Source organism: Lepus europaeus, chromosome 7 (assembly GCF_033115175.1).
Source record: "Lepus europaeus isolate LE1 chromosome 7, mLepTim1.pri, whole genome shotgun sequence".
NCBI classification, from domain to species: domain Eukaryota; kingdom Metazoa; phylum Chordata; class Mammalia; order Lagomorpha; family Leporidae; genus Lepus; species Lepus europaeus.
The window spans coordinates 61440935-61463700 of record NC_084833.1 but is presented as its reverse complement, the minus strand read 5'-3'; the positions used below and the strand labels follow the sequence as shown (position 1 = coordinate 61463700).

Below are 22766 nucleotides of genomic sequence, written 5' to 3'. Positions count from 1 at the left end.
AATTTATTTGAAAGGCAGTGTGAGAAAGAGAAATATTCATCTTCCTTCTGTTGGTTCATTTTCCAAAAGGCTCCAATGGCTGGGTCAGGCCAAAGCTAGGAGCCAGGAGCCAGGAGCTCCATCTAGATCTCCCATGGGTATGGGAGAGAATCAAGAACTTGAGCCATCAAAAGCTACACCCTAGGTCTACTTGCAAAGAGGTGGGTCTGAAGTGGAGCAGTCAGGATTTGCACTGGCTCTCTGATATGGGATGTGGACATCTCAAGTGAGGGTTTAACCTGCTGTGCCACAATGTTTGTCACTCCTGTATTTCCTTCTGTGTAATTATTTTATTATTGATTCTACATCTATAAGTAATCCTTAGGTGGACATTGAAAAAACAAAACCTAGTATATGTTTCTTCTTAATCTGATATTTCTCAAAAACAAAATATAAAAATGCATGTGTAAAACTAGAAGCATATTTACCAAAATACCTTTATGTCAACTATGGTTATACCTGGGAATGATCATGTCAATTTTAATCTTTGTGACATCCTTTCTAAAATGTTTTTTAAAAGTGGTATGTATTAAATTTGTACATTTGATTAACTACATACTATTTTACATTTACTTTATCAGTATTTTATAGCTAATTTATGTTAACAAAAATAAACTCACTTGGGCATGAATGCGCCATTGGCTAGAGATGGTTCATCATCATCCAGCCCATCAAAGAGCTGTGACTTGGCCGTTCCTGTTGTTTGTAAAGCCTTTGGCCGGACTCTGGTGGCAGGACGGGGTGTCAGTTTATAATGAGTAGGTGTAGTAAGAGCCTTCTGGGCTGCTGGATTGGTTGGTTTTAATCTCTGAAAAACAAGAGAGAAGTATCAGATGAAGTTCTGATTTATTTCTAACATATGTGACTGGCCTTAAAAAGCAGGAGAACAAAATTCAAATTTAATCTGTCATATACCTGCTGGAATCCTGCTGAGCCTCAGCTCTCATGAAACAAGGATGTTAACATCCAACACAGAATTTACTCATGTGTGAATGTAAATCTTTATTTTTTTATAATTGAATTTAACTCATCTCCCCAGCACCCATTTCATCTGCCTTGTCTGCTATCTTTGAAAATGCAATTGAGATACCTGGTTTAAAAATACTTTATAAATTGCCGGCGCCGTGGCTTAACAGGCTAATCCTCCGCCTTGTGGCGCCGGCACACCTGGTTCTAGTCTCAGCTGCTCCTCTTCCAAGCCAGCTCTCCGCTATGGCCCGGGAAGGCAGTGGAGGATGGCCCAAGTGCTTGGGCCCTGCACCCGCATGGAAGACCAGAAGAAGCACCTGGCTCCTGGTTTCAGATCAGCGCAATGCGCCGGCCGCAGCAGCCATTGGAGGGTGAACCAACGGCAAAAAGGAAGACCTTCCTGTCTGTTTGTCTCTCACTATCCACTCTGCCTGTCAAAAAAAAAAAAAACAAAAAAACAAAACTTTATAAATTAAAATATATGAACACATATTATTAATATCTTATCTGCTCCTTTCATCCTATGGAACAAAATTTAGCTTGCAAAGTTTTCTTTACAAAACTACTTTAAGAAAACATTACCAAAAATTTCTAAGTCATACAAATTATTTTTCGATTAAATTAAAAACCTCTGCTTCAAGTAAAACTAGGACTCAGCTATGAATTATATGTAATCCAAACATTTTTTGGGGAAAAAATGAGCTTACACTTATTCATCTTTTAGTAGACATTAATAATTATCATCAAACACTAAGTACTAGAAACAAACATAAAGTTACTCTTTCTGAGTATTGAAGAAATTCCAAACTAGTAGAGGAGACAAAAAGGTTTAAAATGGCACTTCGACTAGTATTTTCATGATACGTTTTCATGTGTTTTCCTCAACAATATATATTATACAAACACTTCACACAACAATGTCACATAAAGTATCACAATTTACTCTTTTCCTAGTGCAGATTGTTCACAATTCACTCTTCCTAGTGCGGACTGTTCACAATTTTGTTAACAATGAACCTTCCCAAATCATTTCTGTGGTCTTTGTTACCACTCCTAAAGTCATATCAAATTTACCCAAGATCTATGTTCTTCCTTCTGTATTTTTAATTTATGAGCATAGATTTCACATAAAACTCACTATATCTTATTGTTAAATTTCTTTCTTTTTTTTTTTTTTTTGACAGGCAGAGTTAGACAGTGAGAGAGAGAGAGAGACAGAGAGAAAGGTCTTGCTTCCATTAGTTCACCCCGAAATGGCCACTACGGCCAGCGTGCTGCGCCGATCCGAAGCCAGGAGCCAGGAGCCAGGAGCCAGGTGCTTCCTCCCGGTCTCCCATGCGGGTGCAGGGCCCAAGCACTTGGGCCATCCTCCACTGCCTTCCCGGGCCACAGCAGAGAGCTGGCCTGGAAGAGGGGCAACTGGGACAGAACCGGTGTCCCAACTGGGATTAGAACCCGGAGGGCTGGTGCCACAGAGGATTAGCCTAGTGAGCCGCAGCGCAGGCCAAAACTCACTATATCTTTACAGATAAAATTCAGCGATTTTAGCAATTTACAAGGTTGTACAACAATCATCACAATCTAATGCCAGAACATTTCCATCACTTCAGAAAGAAATGCTGTACCAGCCACTTTTTCCCCTTATCCTTTGGCAACTATGAATCTGCTTTCTTTCCTTATGGATATGCCTATTCTAAACACGTTAATATGAATGCAATTATGTAACTTTTTACGTCTTACTTCTTTCACTTAGCAGGCTTTTCAGGTTTACCTATATTGTAGCATGTGTCAGTACTGCACTCTCTTTTATGGCTGAATGATATCCCATCATATAGAAAAACATTTTATTTATACATTTATCAGCCATTAAGCCTGTCTCCCTATTACTACAATCAGGCTAGAGTATATTTAAATGGTTACAGGTCTGATCTTCCTCTATGGATGTTCAGTTCTTAGAGAGCAAGTTGCTTCTATTCATTTTGTAACCTTAGCATTGAACACAGTATCGTATACCTATATATTTAAGTGTTAGGGTACACAAAATAACCATTTTCATCTAATCAAAATATATTCATACATTTTATTTTTTAATTTTAACATATGAAAGTTACACATTTATCAGCACTATGTGGTATTAAAATACATGTATAAATTGCATAATGTCCAATCAGGATAAATATTTCACTTCAAACATGTCACACATTATCTATAGTCACCCTACTGTGCAATAGAAACCCAGATGTACAGCACTGCATAAAGTAATTTCATATACATGCTTTGCTTCTCATCATATCTACCTTATAAGGCAGATATAAGAACCATCTGAGTGATAAATGTGATGACATAAATCACCGAATACTAATTTCTCTATCCTGAGCAACTTAGTACAAACCAGGTATGTATTATCTCACTTAATCCTCAACGTTGAAGAGTATTATTCCCATTTTACAAATGAAGAAACAATTCAGAAAAGCGAAATGATCATCCCAATGTCTTAGATTATAAATGGCCTGGCTCAGCCCTGACCATAGCAGCCATTTGGGCAATGAAACAAAGACAGAACATCTGTCATACTCTGTCTCTCTTTGTACTCTGCCATTGAACCAAATAAATAAATCTTTTAAAAAAAGAAGAAATCACATTATTCACATTTAGTTTCTCTTTCTCTAAAAAGGTATTTTACATTCTTAAATTTACCTCTTCTTTCTTCTTAGGGTCTGACATAGGATTCCGGAAGAGGGGGGAGTCTCCAAATGGAGAGTATGTTAGACTATTGAGGTGCTGCTGGAGGACAGCCTGCTGGGCAGCGGAAGCATTTGGATCTGTCAAAGCTTTTGTAAAAAAAAAAAAAGGAAGGAAAAAATATGTGAGTAAAAGGATTCAACCAGAAAATTCAGAATTGTTTTTGGAGATTTCGGCAAAATGTTCAGACTTGGAAGCATTATTGAGGGAACAGGGAAGGGGGGACAAACTGAAAAAAATCATGAATCATAAACTGTTACATCAAAGATATGAAAGTAACTTTTGAAATATTAAAGGTTGTGTTAACCTGGCTCAATGAAATAATGACAGAACAGAACAATAATTTTTATATTTTTAGACCTAATAATGTCAATTATGGAAATCCAATCCAAGAACTTAAACTGGAAATAGGAGCTGGCACTGTGGTACAGCAGGTTAGGCCACTATCTGTAGCACTGGCATCCCATACAGGTACTGATTCAAGTCCTGGCTGTTCCACTTCCAATCCAGCTCCCTGCTAATGCACCAGGGAAAGCGATGGAAGATGGCCCAAGTGTTGGGCCCATGCACCCACATGGGAGACCTGGATGAAACTCCTGGCTCCTGGTGTAGGCCTGCCCCAACCTGGGCTATTGCTGCCATTCAAGTAGTGATTTAGTGGATGGAAGATCGATTTCCCTATTTTTCTCTGCCTCTCCCTCTTTCTCTGTAACTAATTCCAAATAAATAAATCTTTTAAAAAAACATTCATAAGTGTTTGCTGCACAGTATTGGTAATAGTCAAGATTTAGAAACAATTCCTGTGTCCTATATTCACAGTTGTAAACATGAAATATCAACACACTGAGTTGAGTAGTTAATAAAAATTACAATGACAAGTTGTTTCAGTGTAGAAATATGAAGGTATATTCAATTTAATAAATGAAAATTCCAGTATAAAAAAATTGTGTACACTACAGATACACGGAAAGGCAGAATATATTGAAAATGGTTGATAATGCATCTTTTTTTTTTTTTTGACAGGCAGAGTGGACAGTGAGAGAGAGAGAGACAGAGAGAAAGGTCTTCCTTTTGCCGTTGGTTCACCCTCCAATGGCCGCCGCGGCTGGCGCGCTGCAGCCGGCGCACCGCGCTGATCCGATGGCAGGAGCCAGGTGCTTCTCCTGGTCTCCCATGGGGTGCAGGGCGCAAGGACTTGGGCCAGCCTCCACTGTACTCCCTGGCCACAGCAGAGAGCTGGCCTGGAAGAGGGGCAACCGGGACAGGATCGGTGCCCCGACCGGGAATAGAACCTGGGGTGCCGGCGCCGCAAGGAGGATTAGCCTAGTGAGCCGCGGCGCCGGCCAATAATGCATCTTTATACATTTACTGCTTACATTTAAAATTCATATTGGAATTCAGTATCAATCAAAATGAGGGACTGGCATTGTGGAACAAAGGGTTAAGCTGTCACCTGGTATACTGGAATCACATATGAGCACCAGATCGAGGCTCAGGGGCTCCACTTCCCATCCAGTTCCCTGCTAATGCACTTGGGAAAATAGCAGAAAATGGCCTAAGTTCCTAGCCCCAGGCCATCCATGTGGGAAAACCTGATGGAGTTCCAGGTTCCTAGATTCAGCCTGGTCTAGCTGTGACCATTGTGGCCATTTGGGGAGTGAACTAGCAGATGGAAGATCTCTCTCTTTCAAACTCTGCCTTAAAAATCTTTAAAACAAAAAACTCAAAATGAAAAGGATCACCTAGTTAGTCTCATTTTCTCCAAAACGTTACAAAACATTTTTTAGCAGTGGAATTTAGGAAAGAGACGTAAGACAAAAGACTACATTCATGATCTACAATTGCACAAAATAAAGAAAAAAAAAACCCTGCAATATATACCTTGATTGATGAAGAAACCTCTTTGCAAGATATTTCCAAAAATACTAATCAAAAATTAAATAAAAATACTAATATATTAAGATGTTCCTTATTAAAAGTGTTATCAATAAAACATTTTGAATATCCTCACAATGAAGGGAAAAAGCATCAGCAATATAAAAATCAGAATAAGCAGCTGTATCAATGAAAGCAGGATGGATTCACCTTAGTCAAACAAAAATGGATGTGTCCTTGAATAATAGTAAATCATTGTTATATTGACATTTAAGGATATATGCAAATTTACTTAAGATTCTGAAATCCAGTGGCACTGTCAACTTAAATAGCATGTAGTATATCATCTGTTTTAACAAAGTTCCTAGGAGCCGTCACCGTGGCTCACTTGGCTGATCCGCCTGCAGAGCCGGCATCCCATGTGGGCTCCATGTTCTAGTCCCAGTTGCTCCTCTTCCAGTCCAGCTCTCTACTGTGGCCCGGGAGGGCAGTGGAAGATGGCCCAAGTCCTTGGGCCCCTGCACCTGCATGGGAAACCAGGAAGAGGGACCTGGCTCCTGGCTTCGGATCGGTGCATCGCCAGCCACGGCAGCCATTTAGGGAGTGAACCAGAGGGAAGACCTTTCTCTCTATCTCTATCTCTCACTGTTTAACTCTATATGTCAAAAAAATAAATAAATAAAAAAGTTCCTAAACTCAATTTAACACTAAAGCGCAGCAAAAAAAAAAGAAACCCACCTTCTGACATACAGTACCACATATTAATAGAACAGTGTTATTATAGGGACTATGCAAGGAAACTAACAAATCTTTACTTGGTCATTTTGTTACCTGACAGCTAATTATCCATTTAAATAAAAACTCTGATAAACAACAGGTTTATCTGTGCTCATATGTGATCTGGTGCTCATATGTGATTCCAGCATCCCAGGTGACAGCTTAAGCCTTTGTTCCACAATGCCAGTCCCTCATTTTGATTTATACTGAATTCCAATATGAATATTAAATGTAAGCAATAAATGTATAAAGATGCATTCAATAAGTACAGGTCTCACTCAAAAGAATAAAAACTTCCCTTAACAAATCCAAACATAATTAGGAAAGCTTGTTTTTATTTTTGTTAACATGAAAATGTAATCTTTTCTCTTTTTTTTTTTTTTTATTATTTGAAAGTCAGAGTTACAGAGAGACAGAGAGAGACAGGGAGAGACAGAAAGAGAGAGATCCTCTACCTACTGGTTCGCTCTCCAAAATGGCCACAAGAGTTATCACAAAGAAATTATAGCAGACTAGGTTTGCTTAGCTTTAGGAGGTTAAATATATAATTACTGATAGTAATTCTATATAGGCAGGTTTTGGTTTCTAAATAACCAAACAAAAAAGCACTGAACCGCTCTGGAAGGCAGTTACCTCAGAGGTCTGAAGATAAGTAAGGGGGCCAGAGTTATGGCACAGCAGCTTAAGCCATTGCTTGCATGCTGAGCACAGGTTTAAGTACTGGCCATCCAGCTCCTTGCTAATGTACCTGGGAAAACAGCAAAATTTGACACAAGTACTTGCGGGGTTCCTGACTCCCACATGAGACCAGGATGTAATTCAGGGCTCCTGACTTTGGCTTGGTCCAGCCTTGGCTGTTGTGGCCATTTGGGGAGTGAACCAGTAGATGGAACTCTCTCTCTCTCTCTCTCTCTCTCTGTGTTGCTCTATCTTGCAAATAAATAAATAAATAAAATCTTAAAAGGTAGGGGGAAGCCTGCATTAAGAATGGACTCAAATAAGCTCTAAATCACTTTCCATTTAAGATTTCCTCTTGCAAAATGTATAATGTATAAGTCATTACAATTACTTTTAAATGGACAGTCACAGTAATACAAATAACTACACTATTAAATTGTTAGGAACTTTTAATTGGCTCTGGAAAATAGATGTATTATTAAGAATCAGTCAAGGGGCTGGTGCTGTGGCATAGCAGGTAGAGCTCCAGCCTAAAGTGCTGGGATCTCATGCAGGCACTGGTTCGAGTCCCGGCAGCTCCACTTTGGTTCCAGCTCTCTGCTATGGTCTGGGAAGGCAGTGGAAGATGGCCCCAAGACGTTGGGCCCTTGCACCTGCCTGGGAGACCTGGAGGAAAGCTCCTGGCTCTTGGCTTTGGATCATCGCAGCTCCAGCTATTGTGGCCATTTGGAGAGTGAACAAGCAGATCGAAGACTTCTCTCTCTTTCTCTGCGTCTACCTCTGCCTCTCTGTAACTCTGCCTTTCAAATAAATAAATAAATCTTTAAAAAAAAAAAGTAGCCAAAAGTTATCAAACTAAGAATAGCAGGATACCATATTTATACTACTTCTGATTACCAACTAAAAATAAGGAAAGTAAAATGAAAATGTCATGCATAATGATAAAGTTGATTTTACAAGTTCATAGAGATCAATTCAAATTTAAATTCACATCCTCTATCTCCTAAGACCTCATTAAAATTTATGACTTAAAAAATTAAAATGTATGAATATAAACTCACAATATCAAAGAATGGGAGGGTAGGAAGCAAACAGATGAGAAAGTACAACAAAGTTCTAGGAAAAAGAAATAGATGGGGCCGGTGGTGTGGCTCAGTGGTTTAAGCCACAGCCTGCAGTGCTGCCATCCCATATGGGTTCTGGTTTCAGTGGCTCCTCTTCTTCCAACCCAGCTCTCTGCTGGTGTCCTGGAAAACCAGTGGAAGATGGCCCAAGTACATGGGCCCCTGTACCCATGTGGGAGACCCGGAAGAAGCTCTTGGCTTCAGGTTGGCCCAGCTCCAGCCGTTGTAGCCATTTGGGGAGTACATCAGCAAATGGAAGATCTCTGTCTCTCCCTCTCTATAACTCTTTCAAATATATAAATAAATCTTTAAAAAAAAAAAAAAGGAAAAGAAATAGAAGGGTGATAACGCAGGCTAAGAGAACTCAAAGGGGAGAACTGTCAGATGAAATTTATAAGCAAGAATTCCAGGAACGTTAAGGAGTTAAAATCAGGTTTGGGGCAGGTGTTTGTCATGGTGGTTAAGTGGCCCATTGACAGGTCCACATTCCGTACCAAAATACTTGGGTTTGATAACTGCCTGAACTTCTGGCTCTGGCTCTTGAGTACAGATTCCTGCCAATGTGCACAGTGGGAGGCAGTGGTGAAGGCTGAAGTAATTCAGTTCCTACCACCCTATAGGAGACCTGAATTGAGTTCCCAGCTCCTGGCTTCAGCCTTGGCCCAGCCCCAGCTGATAGGAGCTTTCTCTCTCTGATAAATAATGAATTAAAAAAAAGTTAAATGCCAGGTTTTATGAGGTGGGACCAAAAATAGGAAGTAAAAATTAATACAATGTCTATATAAAGAAAGCTTTCCACTGCAATCTTTCTCAAGACAGGCCAGAATATTAGAGGATAAGGAAAAGGACAAGGACAACAAGTGTAAGTACTGGCAACATCCCACAATTAAGAATCTGGCATTCTAACATTTAGAGAACCTGCGGAGGACCCACAGATAATAACTGGTTTCTAAACTAGTTAGCCTTCAATGAACCTATTGGTTAACAGTTCCAACCAACATGTATAAAGTTGCTGGTTAGATTTTTATGATTTTACTCTTAAATATAAATGGAAGAAATCAGCAGGCATTAGGATCAAAACAAAAAGAATCCTAGAGATTTAAGGAACAGAAGAACTCTAAACAAATTTCAATGCCAATGAACAAATTCAGAGTTTTAAGAAAAAAATTAAGAACCAGATTTTAGAAAAAAGGAACAGAGAACAAGAATTCTTATAAATTAAAAATCAAAACCCAAAAGAATATTTAGAAAACAATCAAAAAATTCTTAGAAAGTAGAAATACAACTAACTGAAGACAACAGAAAGAGTTGAGACACAAAAGTTCTAAGCAAACACTGAAATTTCAGGACAAAGGGATAATCTTGAGGGCTTGGGAAGGTGGGGAGGGGGCGGGGATCAGTTTACAGGAATCAAAAAGGCATCAGACCACCAGCAATGACTAATGCAAAAGGAGATAGTCAATGTTCTGAGGGTAAATTATTTTTACTGCAGAATTTCTAACATTAAGTTATGAAGAATGAATGAAGATATTTTAGACCTTCAAGTATGTCTTTCACATACACTTCATTTGACGATATATTCCAGAAAATTGAGCAAATAAAGAGAAAAACCCTATTACCAAGAACACAGGAGTTCTCACTTCAAGTAGATGTGAGGGGAATATCCTGGAGTAACGCTGAAGGCCTAAAGAATAACCAGCGTTTCTGCTGCTGCAGGAGGACTCAGGGAACACAGAATGAGGTATCTGAGGTGAATGAAACATTTTGATGCCATCCTCTTAAGAACTTGGAAGGAGGGGCTGGCACTGTGGCAAAGAGGGTAAAGCCAATGGTTCCAGTCCTGGCTGCTCCACTTCAGATCCAGCTCTCTGCTAATGGCCTGAGAAAGCAGTACAACATGGCCCAACTCCTTGGGCCCTGCACCCACGTGGGAGACCCGGCAGTAGCTCCTGGCTTCAGATCATTGCAGCTCCGGCCGTCGCAGCCATCTAGGGAGTGAACCAGCAGATGGAAGACCTCTCTCTCTCCCTCTCTCTCTCTCTCTCTCTGCCTTTCAAATAAATAAATAAATCCTAAAAAAAAAAAAAAAAAAAAAAAAAAAGAACTTGGAAGAGAAAGAAGGTAGTAAGGCTGGCAATACAAGAGGAGAAAAGAATCAGAATTCCAGGGAGATTCAGCTTCTTGCTATGCATTCTAGGAGGCAGCAAAAGATGGCTGAAGTGCTTGGGCCCCTGCAACCCACGTGAGAGGTCTGGATGGAGTTCTAGGCTCCTCACTTTAGCCTTGCCCATATAGGGCTATTGTGATTATTTGGGTAGTGAACACAAGATGGAAGATTTCTCTCTCTGTAGCTCTTTCAAGATTAAAACAAAGTAAACATTAAAAAATAAATAAATTCTAGAGGGAAAAATTTATATGAGATAGATATACATGGCTGGGAAACAGTAATTTCATAAATTATAATAAAATGCTGGGTTCCCTGGAAATTTATTTTTTAACCAAAGAATAGAAAGAAGTAGGGGCTGGCATTGTGGTACAGTGGGTTAATGCCCTGGCCTGAAGCACTGACATCCCATATGGGCGCCGGATGTAATCCTGGCTGCTCCTCTTCCTGTCCAGCTCTCTGCTATGGCCTGGGAAAGCAGCAGAAGATGGCCCATGTGCTTAGGCCCCTGAACCCATGTGGGAGACTGGGAAGAAGCTCCTGGCTCCGGATTGGCACAGCTCCGGCTGTTGCGGCCATCTGGGGAGTGAACCACCGGATGGAAGACCTCTCTCCCCCTCTCTCTCTGTGTCTCCTCTCTCTGTGTAACTCTGACTTTCAGATAAATACATAAATCTTAAAAAAAAAAAAAAAAAGAATAGAAAGAAGTAAATAGTTTTAGGACAGAATATGTTACCTTTATATATATATACACATATATATGTATATATATGTCTGTATATACATATGTATATATATATAAAGACAGGAATAAAAATGAGGGAAATAGCAGAGAAGGGAACTATTATCCTCATTTCATAGAAGAATCAAGAACACCATGGGAGGAAGAATCACCTCGTTGGCAGGATATATAAGCACATAGTTTAAATACACAAAGTTTCCTCAAAACACGGCATATCTATCATAATAGTACAAAAGACAAATTTAGTGGCACGAACACTAACTTCCATCTTTCATTCTATCTAAAGAGAGGTTACTCCATTTATGCCAAGTGACATCAGTTTTTCATCTCCAGTGGAACATACTTTTCTTTGAAGATATTTAAAGGTTAACTGATGGAACTAGGACATAAGCCTCAGCCATTCTTGCTCATTGTCCAAAAGAGATAAACACTGGAATGTACTCCTTTGCCCTCGAATCTCAATTGGGTCCCATACCCTACTGCCTTCATACCCCACTCCACCTGAAAGACCAGTTCCAGGAATTCCCCTCTGCCTGCTGCTCCATACCTCCAACTAGCCTTCCTAAAATATAAAAAGGCCTGGCTCCTGGGGGTAAGGGCCTTCTGCCACCTGTTCCATCATGTACATGCTGGAGGCTGGTCATCAACCTCTACGAATTTATTTTCTCTGAATAAATTCGGTCTGGATGTAAATTCATACACTGCCTCTATTCTGCACTTCTTTTCCAACATTTTGTTGCCCCATGTGAACAGGCACCAATCCACAACTCTTTTCCTAACATTAATTTTCTTATTTTATAATAAATAAAGATGGTGGACAGATAATGCAAAAATTGGTAAAGAGTAGTCAAATGAATGAAGTATGAAAAACACTTTAACAGATAAAACTGAACTGAAAAACAGTCACACTCCAAGAAGTGAATAAAAGAAGTAGTAAGTGAGCTAAATTCTCAACTACTATAATAAGTTAAATTTACTTAGACTTCAAGCAAAACACAGCAATATATGCACGTCATTTAGCAATATTAAGTTAAATGTATATCAGATGCATTAAAAACAGTAACAAAAGTGGTTTCTTTGAGGGAGGAGGCCTAGGAGTAGAGAAGTAGGGATGACCAGGACCTGGGCCCTTCTGCACTATGTGACTGTTTTGATCAAGTGCAGGGATGTACTGCTTTGGTATGGGATGGAGTAGGGTCGAAAATCAAGTTAGGGGGACAGGGAGGTGGCATAGCAGGTAAAGGTGCTGCTTACAGTGGCCAGCATCCCATATGAGCCACGCTTCTAGTCCAGGCTGCTCCACTTCCAATCCAGCTCTCTGCTATGGCCTGGGAAAGCAGTACAAGACAGCCCAAGTCCTTGGGCCCCTGTACTCGCGTGGGAGACCTGGAAGAAGCTCCTAGCTCTTGGCTTCAGACCGGTGCAGCTCCAGCCACTGTGGCCATTTGGGGAGTAAACCAGCAGATGGAAGACCTCTCTCTGTCTCTCTCTGCCTCTCTGTAACTCTGCCTTTCAAATAAATAAATCTTTAAAAAAAAATCAAGTTAGCAGGTTAAGTACTAGCAAGAAATAAACTGAGTAAAGCCTTCTAAAGTGTCTGACACTTACCTACTGGGGCCTGGGGGGCTCCAAAGCCCAAAGTGGCTGTCGTGGTATTAAATCCAGGGGCCCCAAAGCCTCCTGTACCAAGAGGCCCTCCGATCTTAGGTTGGTTGTTTCCAAACAAAGATGCCTGTCCAGCACCAAGAGCTATGGAGACAAGAGGAAAAGAAAAAAGCGCCACAGAAGATCCTTTGAATGTTGTGTCAGAGGTCAGTTATTTAAAATATAATACATTCTGAAACTTCACAAAGACCAGTCATTTCAACAAAAGAGCTAATATCATAAATGCTAACTATGTGCCAGGCAGTAGGCTCTGCACATTATATACATCATAGGTAAATCTCTGTTCTTGAGTTTTCTCTACTATAATATGAGATACTACATGGCCCAGATACTTATCCCAAGATTAGAATGAATAAACATGTAAAGCATTTAGAAGAGATCTGGTACATATGAAACATTCATTAAATCATAGCTAATCTGCCGAAAGTAGAAATTATTTATTCCCGTTTTACAGATGAGAAAACTGACGGTTTAATGATTGGCTCAATGTCACAAATGCTGTAAATAGCAGAAATGATGCTCAAACATAGTGTGTCTGACAATACAATCAAGGCTCTTTAAAGAAAAGATTTTTAAAGAATTAAAAAATAAAATAATTCTCCAAACATTTCAATATTTGCAAATCAAAAAAACTCAACTGGCTCACAATGTTGTTCAGCTGACATGACTGACATATATACAGGGTTAAGCCACAGAAAATGAAACCCAGTAAGTCTTTGAATAGCAGAAAGTGATACTTTGAACCATACTATCTCATAAAAACTGCTTTAACTAGAAAAACTTGTTTTCGGAAAAAGCTAAATGTCTTGTGATAATGTTATTAAACAGAGTTAAGTGTCAAGATGAATCTGGATATCTAGAATAAGAACTCTTTTTCATTGGGGAAAAATACTGCAAAAGTTTGTAATCTTTTAAAATCTAATGAGTCCTGCTCATGGACCTTGTACTTAGTAGGGATCTTCAAAGTATAAAATGAGTAAAATAGAATAGATAAGAGTTATTGGCATTAAAAGAAAAACAACACAATATTTCCACCCCTCAACTTACTCCTCAAAAATTACTGGCAACTAGGGGCCAGTGCCATGGCACAGTAGGTTAATCCTCTGCCTGCGGCACCTGCATCCCATATGGATGCCAGTTCTAGTCCAAGCTGGTCTTCTTCCAATCCATCTCTTTGCTACGGCCTGGGAAAACAACAGAACATGGCCCAAGTGCTTGGGACCCTGTACCCACGTGGGAGACGTGTTAGAGGCTCCTGGCTTTGGATCAGCACAGCTCAAGCTGCTGCGGCCATTTGGGGAGTGAACAAACGGAAGGAAGACCTTTCTCTCTGTCTCTCCCTCTCACTGTCTGTTAACTCTACCTCTCAAATAAATAAATAAAATTACTAGCAACTTAATAGATTTGAAGTTCCTTTAACATACCAACTGCATCTTGATGAGAGTTTGAGCTTACAAAGAAAATTCAAAGATATTTAAATACCAAAAATATCATATAGCAACTTCTTTGAGAAAACTATAAAAAAAAAAGACATTTATACCTAGAAAATTCACATAATACAAATCAGTAAAGATGACTAAAATGGACAAATTACATTCCCTTACCATCTAATCTCACTAAAAGACAACATTTACCAATCGAACTTTTACCTTAAAAAGCTTAGCTTTGGGCCCAGTGCTGTGACATAATGGGTAAAGCCTCCACATATGGTGCTAGCATGTCGTATGAGCACCAGTTCAAGAACTGGCTGCTCTAGCTCCCTGCTAATGCACCTGCACAAGCAGCAGAAGATGGCTCCCAAGTCCTTGGGCCCCTGCACAGACATGGAAGACCAGCAATGCTCTTGGTTCCTGGTTTTGGACTAGCCCAGGTCTGGCCATTGGGACCATTTGGAGAATGAACCAGCAGATGGAAGATCTCATTCTCTGTCTCTCCTTTTCTCTCTCTGTAACTCTGCCTTTCAAATAAATAAGTAAATGGGGGTGGGAGGGAAGCTCAGCTTTGGGAACGGCATTGTGATGCAGAGGGTTAAGCCACTGCCTGCAACATTAGCATCCCGTATGGGTGCTGCTCTACTTCCAACCCAGCTCACTACTAATGTGCCTGATAAAGCAGTAAAGGATGGCCCAACTACTTGGGCCCCTCCCATCCGCAAGAGAGATCTGTACAGAGTTCCAGGATCCTGGCTTCTGCCTGGCACAGCCCTGCCATTTGTGGTCATTTGGGGAATGAACCAGTGGATGGAAGATTTCTGTCTTCTCCTCTTTCTTTTAAAAATAAAAAAAGACTTCTTTTCAAAGTCTCAAACAGTAACTAGTACAAGCTTCAAGAAATATTAAAATTATATTACTCTCTCAAAGGAAATAGTTTACACACAAATTTTAGAATCCGCAGCCCCCCTCCAGTTTAACATTTCCTCATCCTCCATAGACTTAGATGAAACTTGATTATGTAAGATGGATAAAAGTGTTCTGGATAGCTTTTTCCATATACTTTTGTAGTATCCCTGAATGAAGGCCCATGAAAAGTCTAAAAACCATTATATTTCAATAACCCAAAGAAAAATAAAAGGGCACTATGAGGTTCAGATACTCTAGAAACGCAATGTCATAAAATGACCTGAAGGTAGGCTTGCAATGGAAAAATATGCATTTTATCCAAATTTGCCTTATTTTATTCACAGATAGCTTTTTATGCTTAATGAAGAAACATAAGTTGACAGATATTCCTCATGCTATGTTTTATGTGATTTAAGAGTATGTTTATCTGTCAGTGTATGACTTATCATTACCTGGGAGAGTCACAAGGAAGGTATGGAGTTAAGGTGAGGAGGAAACAAAATGGTTCTTGGGCCTGGGACTCCAAGAGACTTAGGAAAGAGAGATCTATAACAAATGTTGTAATTCCATTTTACCTATAGTATCGTATCTACTAGCCTCAGATAGATTTTTCTGAGTATCTTAACATAACAATCAACCTTATTAGCTGAACCCTTCACAGTAAAATTTATGAAATAATACTTCTTGATATTATGAATAAGTAACTACCAAAAAACTGGTACACAATTGACAGTGTTAACAAAAGTATCAATTGTAGAGTAAGAAGCTGATTATGTAGATACTCATATTTTTCCTGCCTCTGAACACACGGTGGAAAAGAACACACCAAGGGTAAATACTAAATCTTTTATACTGGGGTCAGCTTTGTGGCACAGAAGGTAAAGCTGCCATCTTTGATGCCAGTGTCCTAGCTGCTCTCCTTAGGATCCAACTCCTGGTTAATGGCCTGGGAAAAGCCGCAGAAGACATTCCAAGTGTTTGGGGTTCTGCTACCCACGTGGAAAACCTATATGAAGCTCCAGGTTTCAGCTGGCCATGTCCTGGGTGTTGTGGCTATCTGAGAGTAAAGCAGCAGATAGAATATCAATCTTTCTCTCTCTGTCTCTCCCTTTCTCTGTAACACTTTTTTTTTTTTTTGGACAGGCAGAGTTAGTGAGACAGAGAGAAAGGTCTTCCTTCAGTTGGTTCACCCCCCCCCCAAATGGCTGCTATAGCTGGCGCGCTGTGCCAATCCGAAGCCAGGAGCCAGGTGCTTCCTCCCGGTCTCCCATGCGGGTGCAGGGCCCAAGGACTTGGGCCATCCTCCACTGACTTCCCGGGCCACAGCAGAGAGCTGGACTGGAAGAGAAGCAACCGGGACAGAATCTGGTGCCTCCCCTGGGACTAGAACCCGGGGTGCCGGTGCTACAGGAGGAGGATTAGCCTAGTGAGCTGCGGTGCCAGCCTGTAACTCTCACTTTCAAATTAAATAAATCTTTAAAAAAAATTTATAGTAGGATTGGTCACCTAAATTAAGCATAGAAAAAATTTTATGTACTTGTATATTCAATATTTACACATAAGCTGATTATCTACAAAGCACCCAAAGGCAACGTTACAAGAAAATTTATTTCTGCTGAGGCATGAATCTGAATCTCTATCAATCACTCAAAACAAGAGCCTACAGAGGAATACTAATTTAGCTAATACCCCCAAAAAGTGCAGCTAGAAGCTACAGAGCCAGGTTACTTGTGATACAATGAAATGCAGAGTTCATGAATATGAGTACTTCCATGAAGTCTCAGTGCATATTCCTCTAAAAGACAAAGGCTACTTTAACAGAAGCAACAAGCAAGGAATTTAAACACCAAGTTCTGGTAATTCTCACAATTCTCAGTGCCTCACCTGATCTATTGTTGGTAAGGTTGGGGGTGTAGAATCCTTTACTGATTGTACTTTCTTTTTGTTTATATGGCCAAAAATAAATAAAGAATATGTAATAGCAACAAAAACATGATCATAGTCTGTCAGGGAATACTTGATAAGGAAAACTAATATATTAAAATGAAATACTGAGTCATTCCATTACTGTGGAATTAGAGACAACAGAATCAGAAAAAGACTACAGAAGATATTGCTACTTAGAATTTCTAAGATTTAGGAGTCAAAGAAAAAAAAACTCTGACCACACAGAAATAAAACTTCCATAAGAAAGATAATACCATGGGGCTGCTGCTGTGGCATAGCAGGTAAAGCCACCACCTGCAGTGCCAGCATCCCATGTGGGCACTGGTTTGAGTCCCAGCTGCTCCATTTTGGATTCAGCTCTCTGCGATAGCCTGGGAAAGCAGCAGAACATGGCCTAAGTCCTTGGGCACCTGTACCGGTCTGGGAAGACCTGGAAGAAGCTCCTGGCTCCTGGCTTTGGATTGGAAGAGCTCCGGTTATTGTGGCCAACTGGAGAGTGAAGCAGTAGATTGAAGACCTCTCTCTCTCTCTCTCTCTCTCTGCCTCTCCTTCTCTCTGTGTAACTCTTTCAAATAAATAAATAAATTTAAAAAAAAAAAAAGGGTAACACCTGGGGCAGGCACTGACGTGTAGCACGTTAAGCTGCCATCTGTGACACAGGCATCCCACATGGGTACCAGTTCAAGTCCTGGCTGCTCCACTTCCTTCCCCCCCCCCCCCCCAAGGATTTATCTTTATTTATTTGAAAGAGTTACAGAGAGAGGTAGAAACAAAGAAGTCTTGCATGCACTGGATCACCCCCAAAATGGGTGCAACGTCCAGAGCTGTGCCGATCTGAAGTGTGGAGACAGGAGCTTCTTTCGGGTCTCCCACATGGCTGCAGGGGTCCAAGGACTTGGGCCAACTTCTCCTGCTTTCCCAGGCCATAGCAGAGAGCTGGATTGGAAGTAGAACAGCCAGGACTCAAACTGGCACCCATATGGGATGCTGGCACTTCAGGCTGGGGCTTTAACATGCTGCAACATAGCACCAGCCCCTGCTCCATTTCTGACCCAACTCCCTGCTAATGCACCTGGGAAAGTAGTGGAGGATCATCAAGTACTTGGGCCCCTGCCAACCATGTGTAAGACTTAGAAGGAGTTCCAGGCTCCTGGTTTAGGTCTGACCCAGCCAGCTGTAGAGGCCATTTGGGGAGTGAATCAGTGATGGAATATCTGTCTCCCTCTACCCAACTGTAACTATGCCACTCAAATAAATAAATAAATTTTTTTTTTTTTTTTGACAGGCAGAGTGGATAGTGAGAGAGAGACAGAGAGAAAGGTCTTCCTTTTGCCGTTGATACACCCTCCAATGGCCGCCGCGGTAGCGCGCTGCGGCCGGCGCACCGCGCTGATCCGATGGCAGGAGCCAGGTGCTTATCTGGTCTCCCATGGGGTGCAGGGCCCAAGCACTGGGGCCATCCTCCACTGCACTCCCTGGCCACAGCAGAGAGCTGGCCTGGAAGAGGGGCAACCGGGACAGGATCGGTGCCCCGACCGGGACTAGAACCTGGTGTGCCGGCGCCGCAAGGCGGAGGATTAGCCTAGTGAGCCGCGGCGCCGGCCTAATAAATTTTAAAAATAAAACAGAAAAAGCCTTTAAGAACTACAGCAGCTCACCAACTTATGACAATTTAAAATATATATATTTCTTGACATCATGATGATAAAAAAGCAACAGGCATTTAGTAGAAACCAAACTTTTGTGTTTTGATCATTTCCTAAACTACTGATATAAAAGCTCAGTACTTGCTAGTGATGACCAACTGTAGGCTAACATAAATGTTCAGAATATGTTTAAGATAGGCTGCAGAAGGTCAGGTGTATTCAATGTTTTTTGACTTAAGATGGGCTTATTGGGACATAACTTTGTGATTTTTTTTTCTAGAAATACATGAATTTGAGAGAGTTTCAGCCAGAAGAACAGACAGACAGAAAGATCTTCCATCTACTCGTTCACTCCCAAAAAGGCCAAAACGATCAGAGCTCAGCAGATCCAAAACCAGGAACCAGGAGCTTCTTCCAGGTTTCCCATGCAGGTGCAGGAGCCCAAGCACTTGGGCCATCTTCTACTTCATTCCTAGGCCACACCAGAGAGCTGGATTGGAAGAGTTGCAGCTGGGACATGAACCAGCGCCCATATGGGATACCCATGCCGCAGGCAGAGACTTAGACCACTATGCACAGCACTGACCAAAGGACTTAATTTTATTGCAAGTTCAGAGGCATCTATGTCTGTCGTAAACATTAGCGTAGTATCTTTTTTTTTTTTAATTTATTTGACAGGTAGAGTTATAGACAGTGAGAGAGAGACAGACAGAAAGGTCTTCCTTCCATTGGTTCACTTCCACAATGGCCGCTATGGCCAGCGCTGCGCAGATTCGAAGCCAGGAGCCGGGTACTTCCTCCCAGTCTCACATGCGGGTACAGGAACCCAAGCACTTGGGATATCCTCCGCTGCCCTCCCAGGCCACAGCAGAAAGCTAGACTGGAAGAGGAGCAACCGGGACTAGAACCTGGGGTGCCGTCGCTGCAGGTGGAGGATTACCCAAGTTAGCCATGGTGCCAGTCCTTTAGCGTAGTATCTTACCCAAGCCTGGGATGTATATTCATAAACTGCCTAGAATCAAAGCTACACTTAAAAAAGTCCTCTTTGCACCGTTGTGGAGCAGCAGGATGAGCCGCCGCATGCACTGCCAGCGTCCCTTATGGGTGCCAGTTTGAGCCCCAGCTGTTCTACTTCCAGTCTACCTTCCTGCTATTGTGCCTGGGAAGGCAGAAGGTGGCCGAGTGCTTGGGCCCCTGCAACCACATGGCCTGGATGAAGCTCCTAGCTCATTTCTTCAGCCTAGCTCAGCCTTGGTCATCGTGGTCATTTAGGGAGAGAACCAGCAGATAAAAGATTTTTCGTTCGGCTTCTAGCTCTTTCTCTAACTCTGCTTTTTAAAAAAATAAAATGAATCTTCCCAAAAAAGGCTCTCCTTAATTTGCCCATATAAAAACTATTTTTTTCCTCTAAGATTTGAAGAGAGTATTATTTTATGGATCCTTCTTATGTTTAGGGATCACAATGACAAAAAAAAAAAAATCAAAGCTTGTCCATATTTACTTCTTGCTGAATATATATATGTGTTAATATTTGGGTAAGGTAAAAAAATTCAAAATGAACCTCTATCATACAACCAAATAACACAATAGCCACCATATGTAAAGAAACCTTAAAAATAAATCAAGAAAGAAACAATGAGCAATAATTATGCATAGAGAATTGAAAGATCCAAATTGGCCACAAAGCAGGCCAGAAATCAGTGAGGTATGAAATGGAAAACAGCAAATTCCACTACACATATGCAAAGATGCAAAAGCCCAAGATTATGGAAAAAAGTATGGAAAAATGGGCCTTTACATACAATGTGAACAATAATGCAAAATGATATTCCTTTCATAAGGCAAATTAACAAAATCAACCAAAACTCAAAATATGCATATTTTCCAGGGTAACTCCAATGACAGGTCAATACTATAGTAACACTAACTGAACAAGCAAAGTTATATTACAAGGATTTTCATTGAGGATTTTGCTAGTACTGTCAAGTAACTCAAATGTCTATCAATAAAGGTGAACTTAAATTATGGTGCATGTAAATTATACATATATATGTATATACATAACACTAAACAATTAAATTTAAAATGAGAAAGATTTATGGATACTAACCAAAAGAAAAAGGTATGCTGATAACATCTAATAAAAAACCAGTCATAGAATACTATTTAAGGCAGTTGTTTCTAAACATTTTTGAAACATGATATGAAATACACTGAGACTCATAATATATACAATATACATATAACTATTACAAAAGTTTCATAAAAGGTTGTCAGCCATACAAGTTACAATGACTTTTAATTTTAGTTCATTTTCTTTAAAGGCTGGCTGTAGTCCATTACATTAATATTACAATCAACTAATACACCTAGCTTTTGACTTAAAAATTACTAATGTAGGGCATGTCATGTTCCATTTAAGAACATAATCAAGGGCTGGTGCTTCCGCACCAGCATCGCATATGGGTGCCTATTCACAACCCTTTCCCAGATGCTCCTCTTCTGATCCAGCTCTCTGCTATGGCCTGGGAAAGCAGTAGAAGATGGCCCAAGTGCCTCAGCCCCTGCACCCGTGTGGGAGACCCGGAAGAAGCTCCTGGCTTCGGATTAGCTCAGCTCTGGCTGCGTGGTGTCCATTTGGGGAATGAGTAAGCAGATGGAAGACCTCTCAAATAAATAAAGTAAATCTTAAAAAAAAAAAAGAACATAGGCCGGTGCCACAGATAGGCTAATCCTCCGCCTGCGGCGCCGGCACCTCAGGTTCTAGTCCCGGTGGGGGCACCAGATTCTGTTCCGGTTGCTCCTCTTCCAGTACAGCTCTCTGCTGTGGCCCAGGAAGGCAGTGGAGGATGGCCCAAGTGCTTGGGCCCTGTACCCACGTAGGAGACCGGGAGGAAGCACCTGGCTCCTGGCTTTGGATTGGCGCAGCACGCCAGCCGTAGCAGCCATTTGGGGGGTGAACCAATGGTAGGAAGACCTTTCTCTCTCTAACTCTGCCTGTCCAAAATAAATAAATAAATAACAACAACAAAAAAACATAATCAAAAACCCTATATATAAAACACTTATGTACAAATGTGTTTGTTGTGGAAGCATGTTTTAAAAATGTATAGAAAGGGGTCTCATAATGCATATGCCAAGCTTTCAACAGCTGTTATACCACAGTTGAAACACATGGATTGTTTTTTTATTTTAAGGCAGAGTGGACAGTGAGAGACAGAAAGATCTTCCTTTTCCGTTGGTTCAACCCCTAATGGCCACTATGGCCGGCACGCTGCGGCCGGCGCACCCCGCTGATCTGATGGCAGGAGCCAGGTGCTTCTCCTGGTCTCCCATGGGGTGCAGGGCCCAAGCACTGGGGCCATCCTCCACTGCACTCCCGGGCCACAGCAGAGATCTGGCCTGGAAGAGGGGCAACCGGGACAGAATCCAGTGCCCCAACCGGGACTAGAACCCGGGGTGCTGGCGCCAGAGGCGAAGGATTAGCCAAGTGAGCCGTGGCGCTGGCCAAAACACATGGATTTTTTAATACTTCCCTGTTACTGAAACTTTTTACTAGCACTTATATCTTTTTTTTTTTTTTTTGACAGGCAGAGTTAGTGGTAGAGACATTGAGAAAGGTCCTCCCTCCGCTGGCCCACCCTCCAAACGGCCGCCACGGCCAACGCTGGGCCGATCCGAAGCCAGGGGCCAGGTGCCCCCCTGCCGCCCAGGTCTCCCATGCAGGTGCAGGGCCCAAGCACCCAGGCCATCCTCCACTGCCCTCCCGGGCCACAGCAGAAAGCCGGACTGGAAGAGCAGCAACTGGGACATAACTAGTGCCCCAACCAGGACTAGAACATGGGGTGACAGCGCCACAGGTCGAGGATGAGCCTAGTGAGCCGCAGCGCCGGCCTGTATCTTTCACTTTCAAAAGAAAATGATGGGAAAGAGTTCATAGAAAAAAAACTGAAAATGGGGCCAGTGCTGTGGCATAGTGGGTACACCATTGCCTGCAATGACGGCATCCCATATGGGTACCGGTTTCAAGTCCCAGCTGCTTCACTTCTGAGCCAGCTC

At 41.4% G+C, this 22766-nt stretch overlaps 1 protein-coding gene across 8 annotated transcripts in view; it reads right to left on the bottom strand.

Annotated features, from left to right (window-relative positions):
* NUP98 (nucleoporin 98 and 96 precursor) overlaps nt 1-22766 on the bottom strand; it is a 139157-nt gene that overhangs the window by 63417 nt on the left and 52974 nt on the right. For 6 of the 8 annotated variants that reach the window (XM_062196626.1, XM_062196629.1, XM_062196624.1 and 3 more), the window contains exons 12-14: nt 12719-12859; nt 3706-3839; nt 660-847 (exon numbers count right to left, since the gene is read on the bottom strand). In XM_062196626.1, coding sequence (XP_062052610.1) covers nt 660-847; nt 3706-3839; nt 12719-12859 — 463 coding nt within the window. The remainder of the gene's footprint in view (nt 1-659; nt 848-3705; nt 3840-12718; nt 12860-22766) is intronic. The other 2 variants (XM_062196630.1, XM_062196631.1) reach the window with 1 other exon arrangement.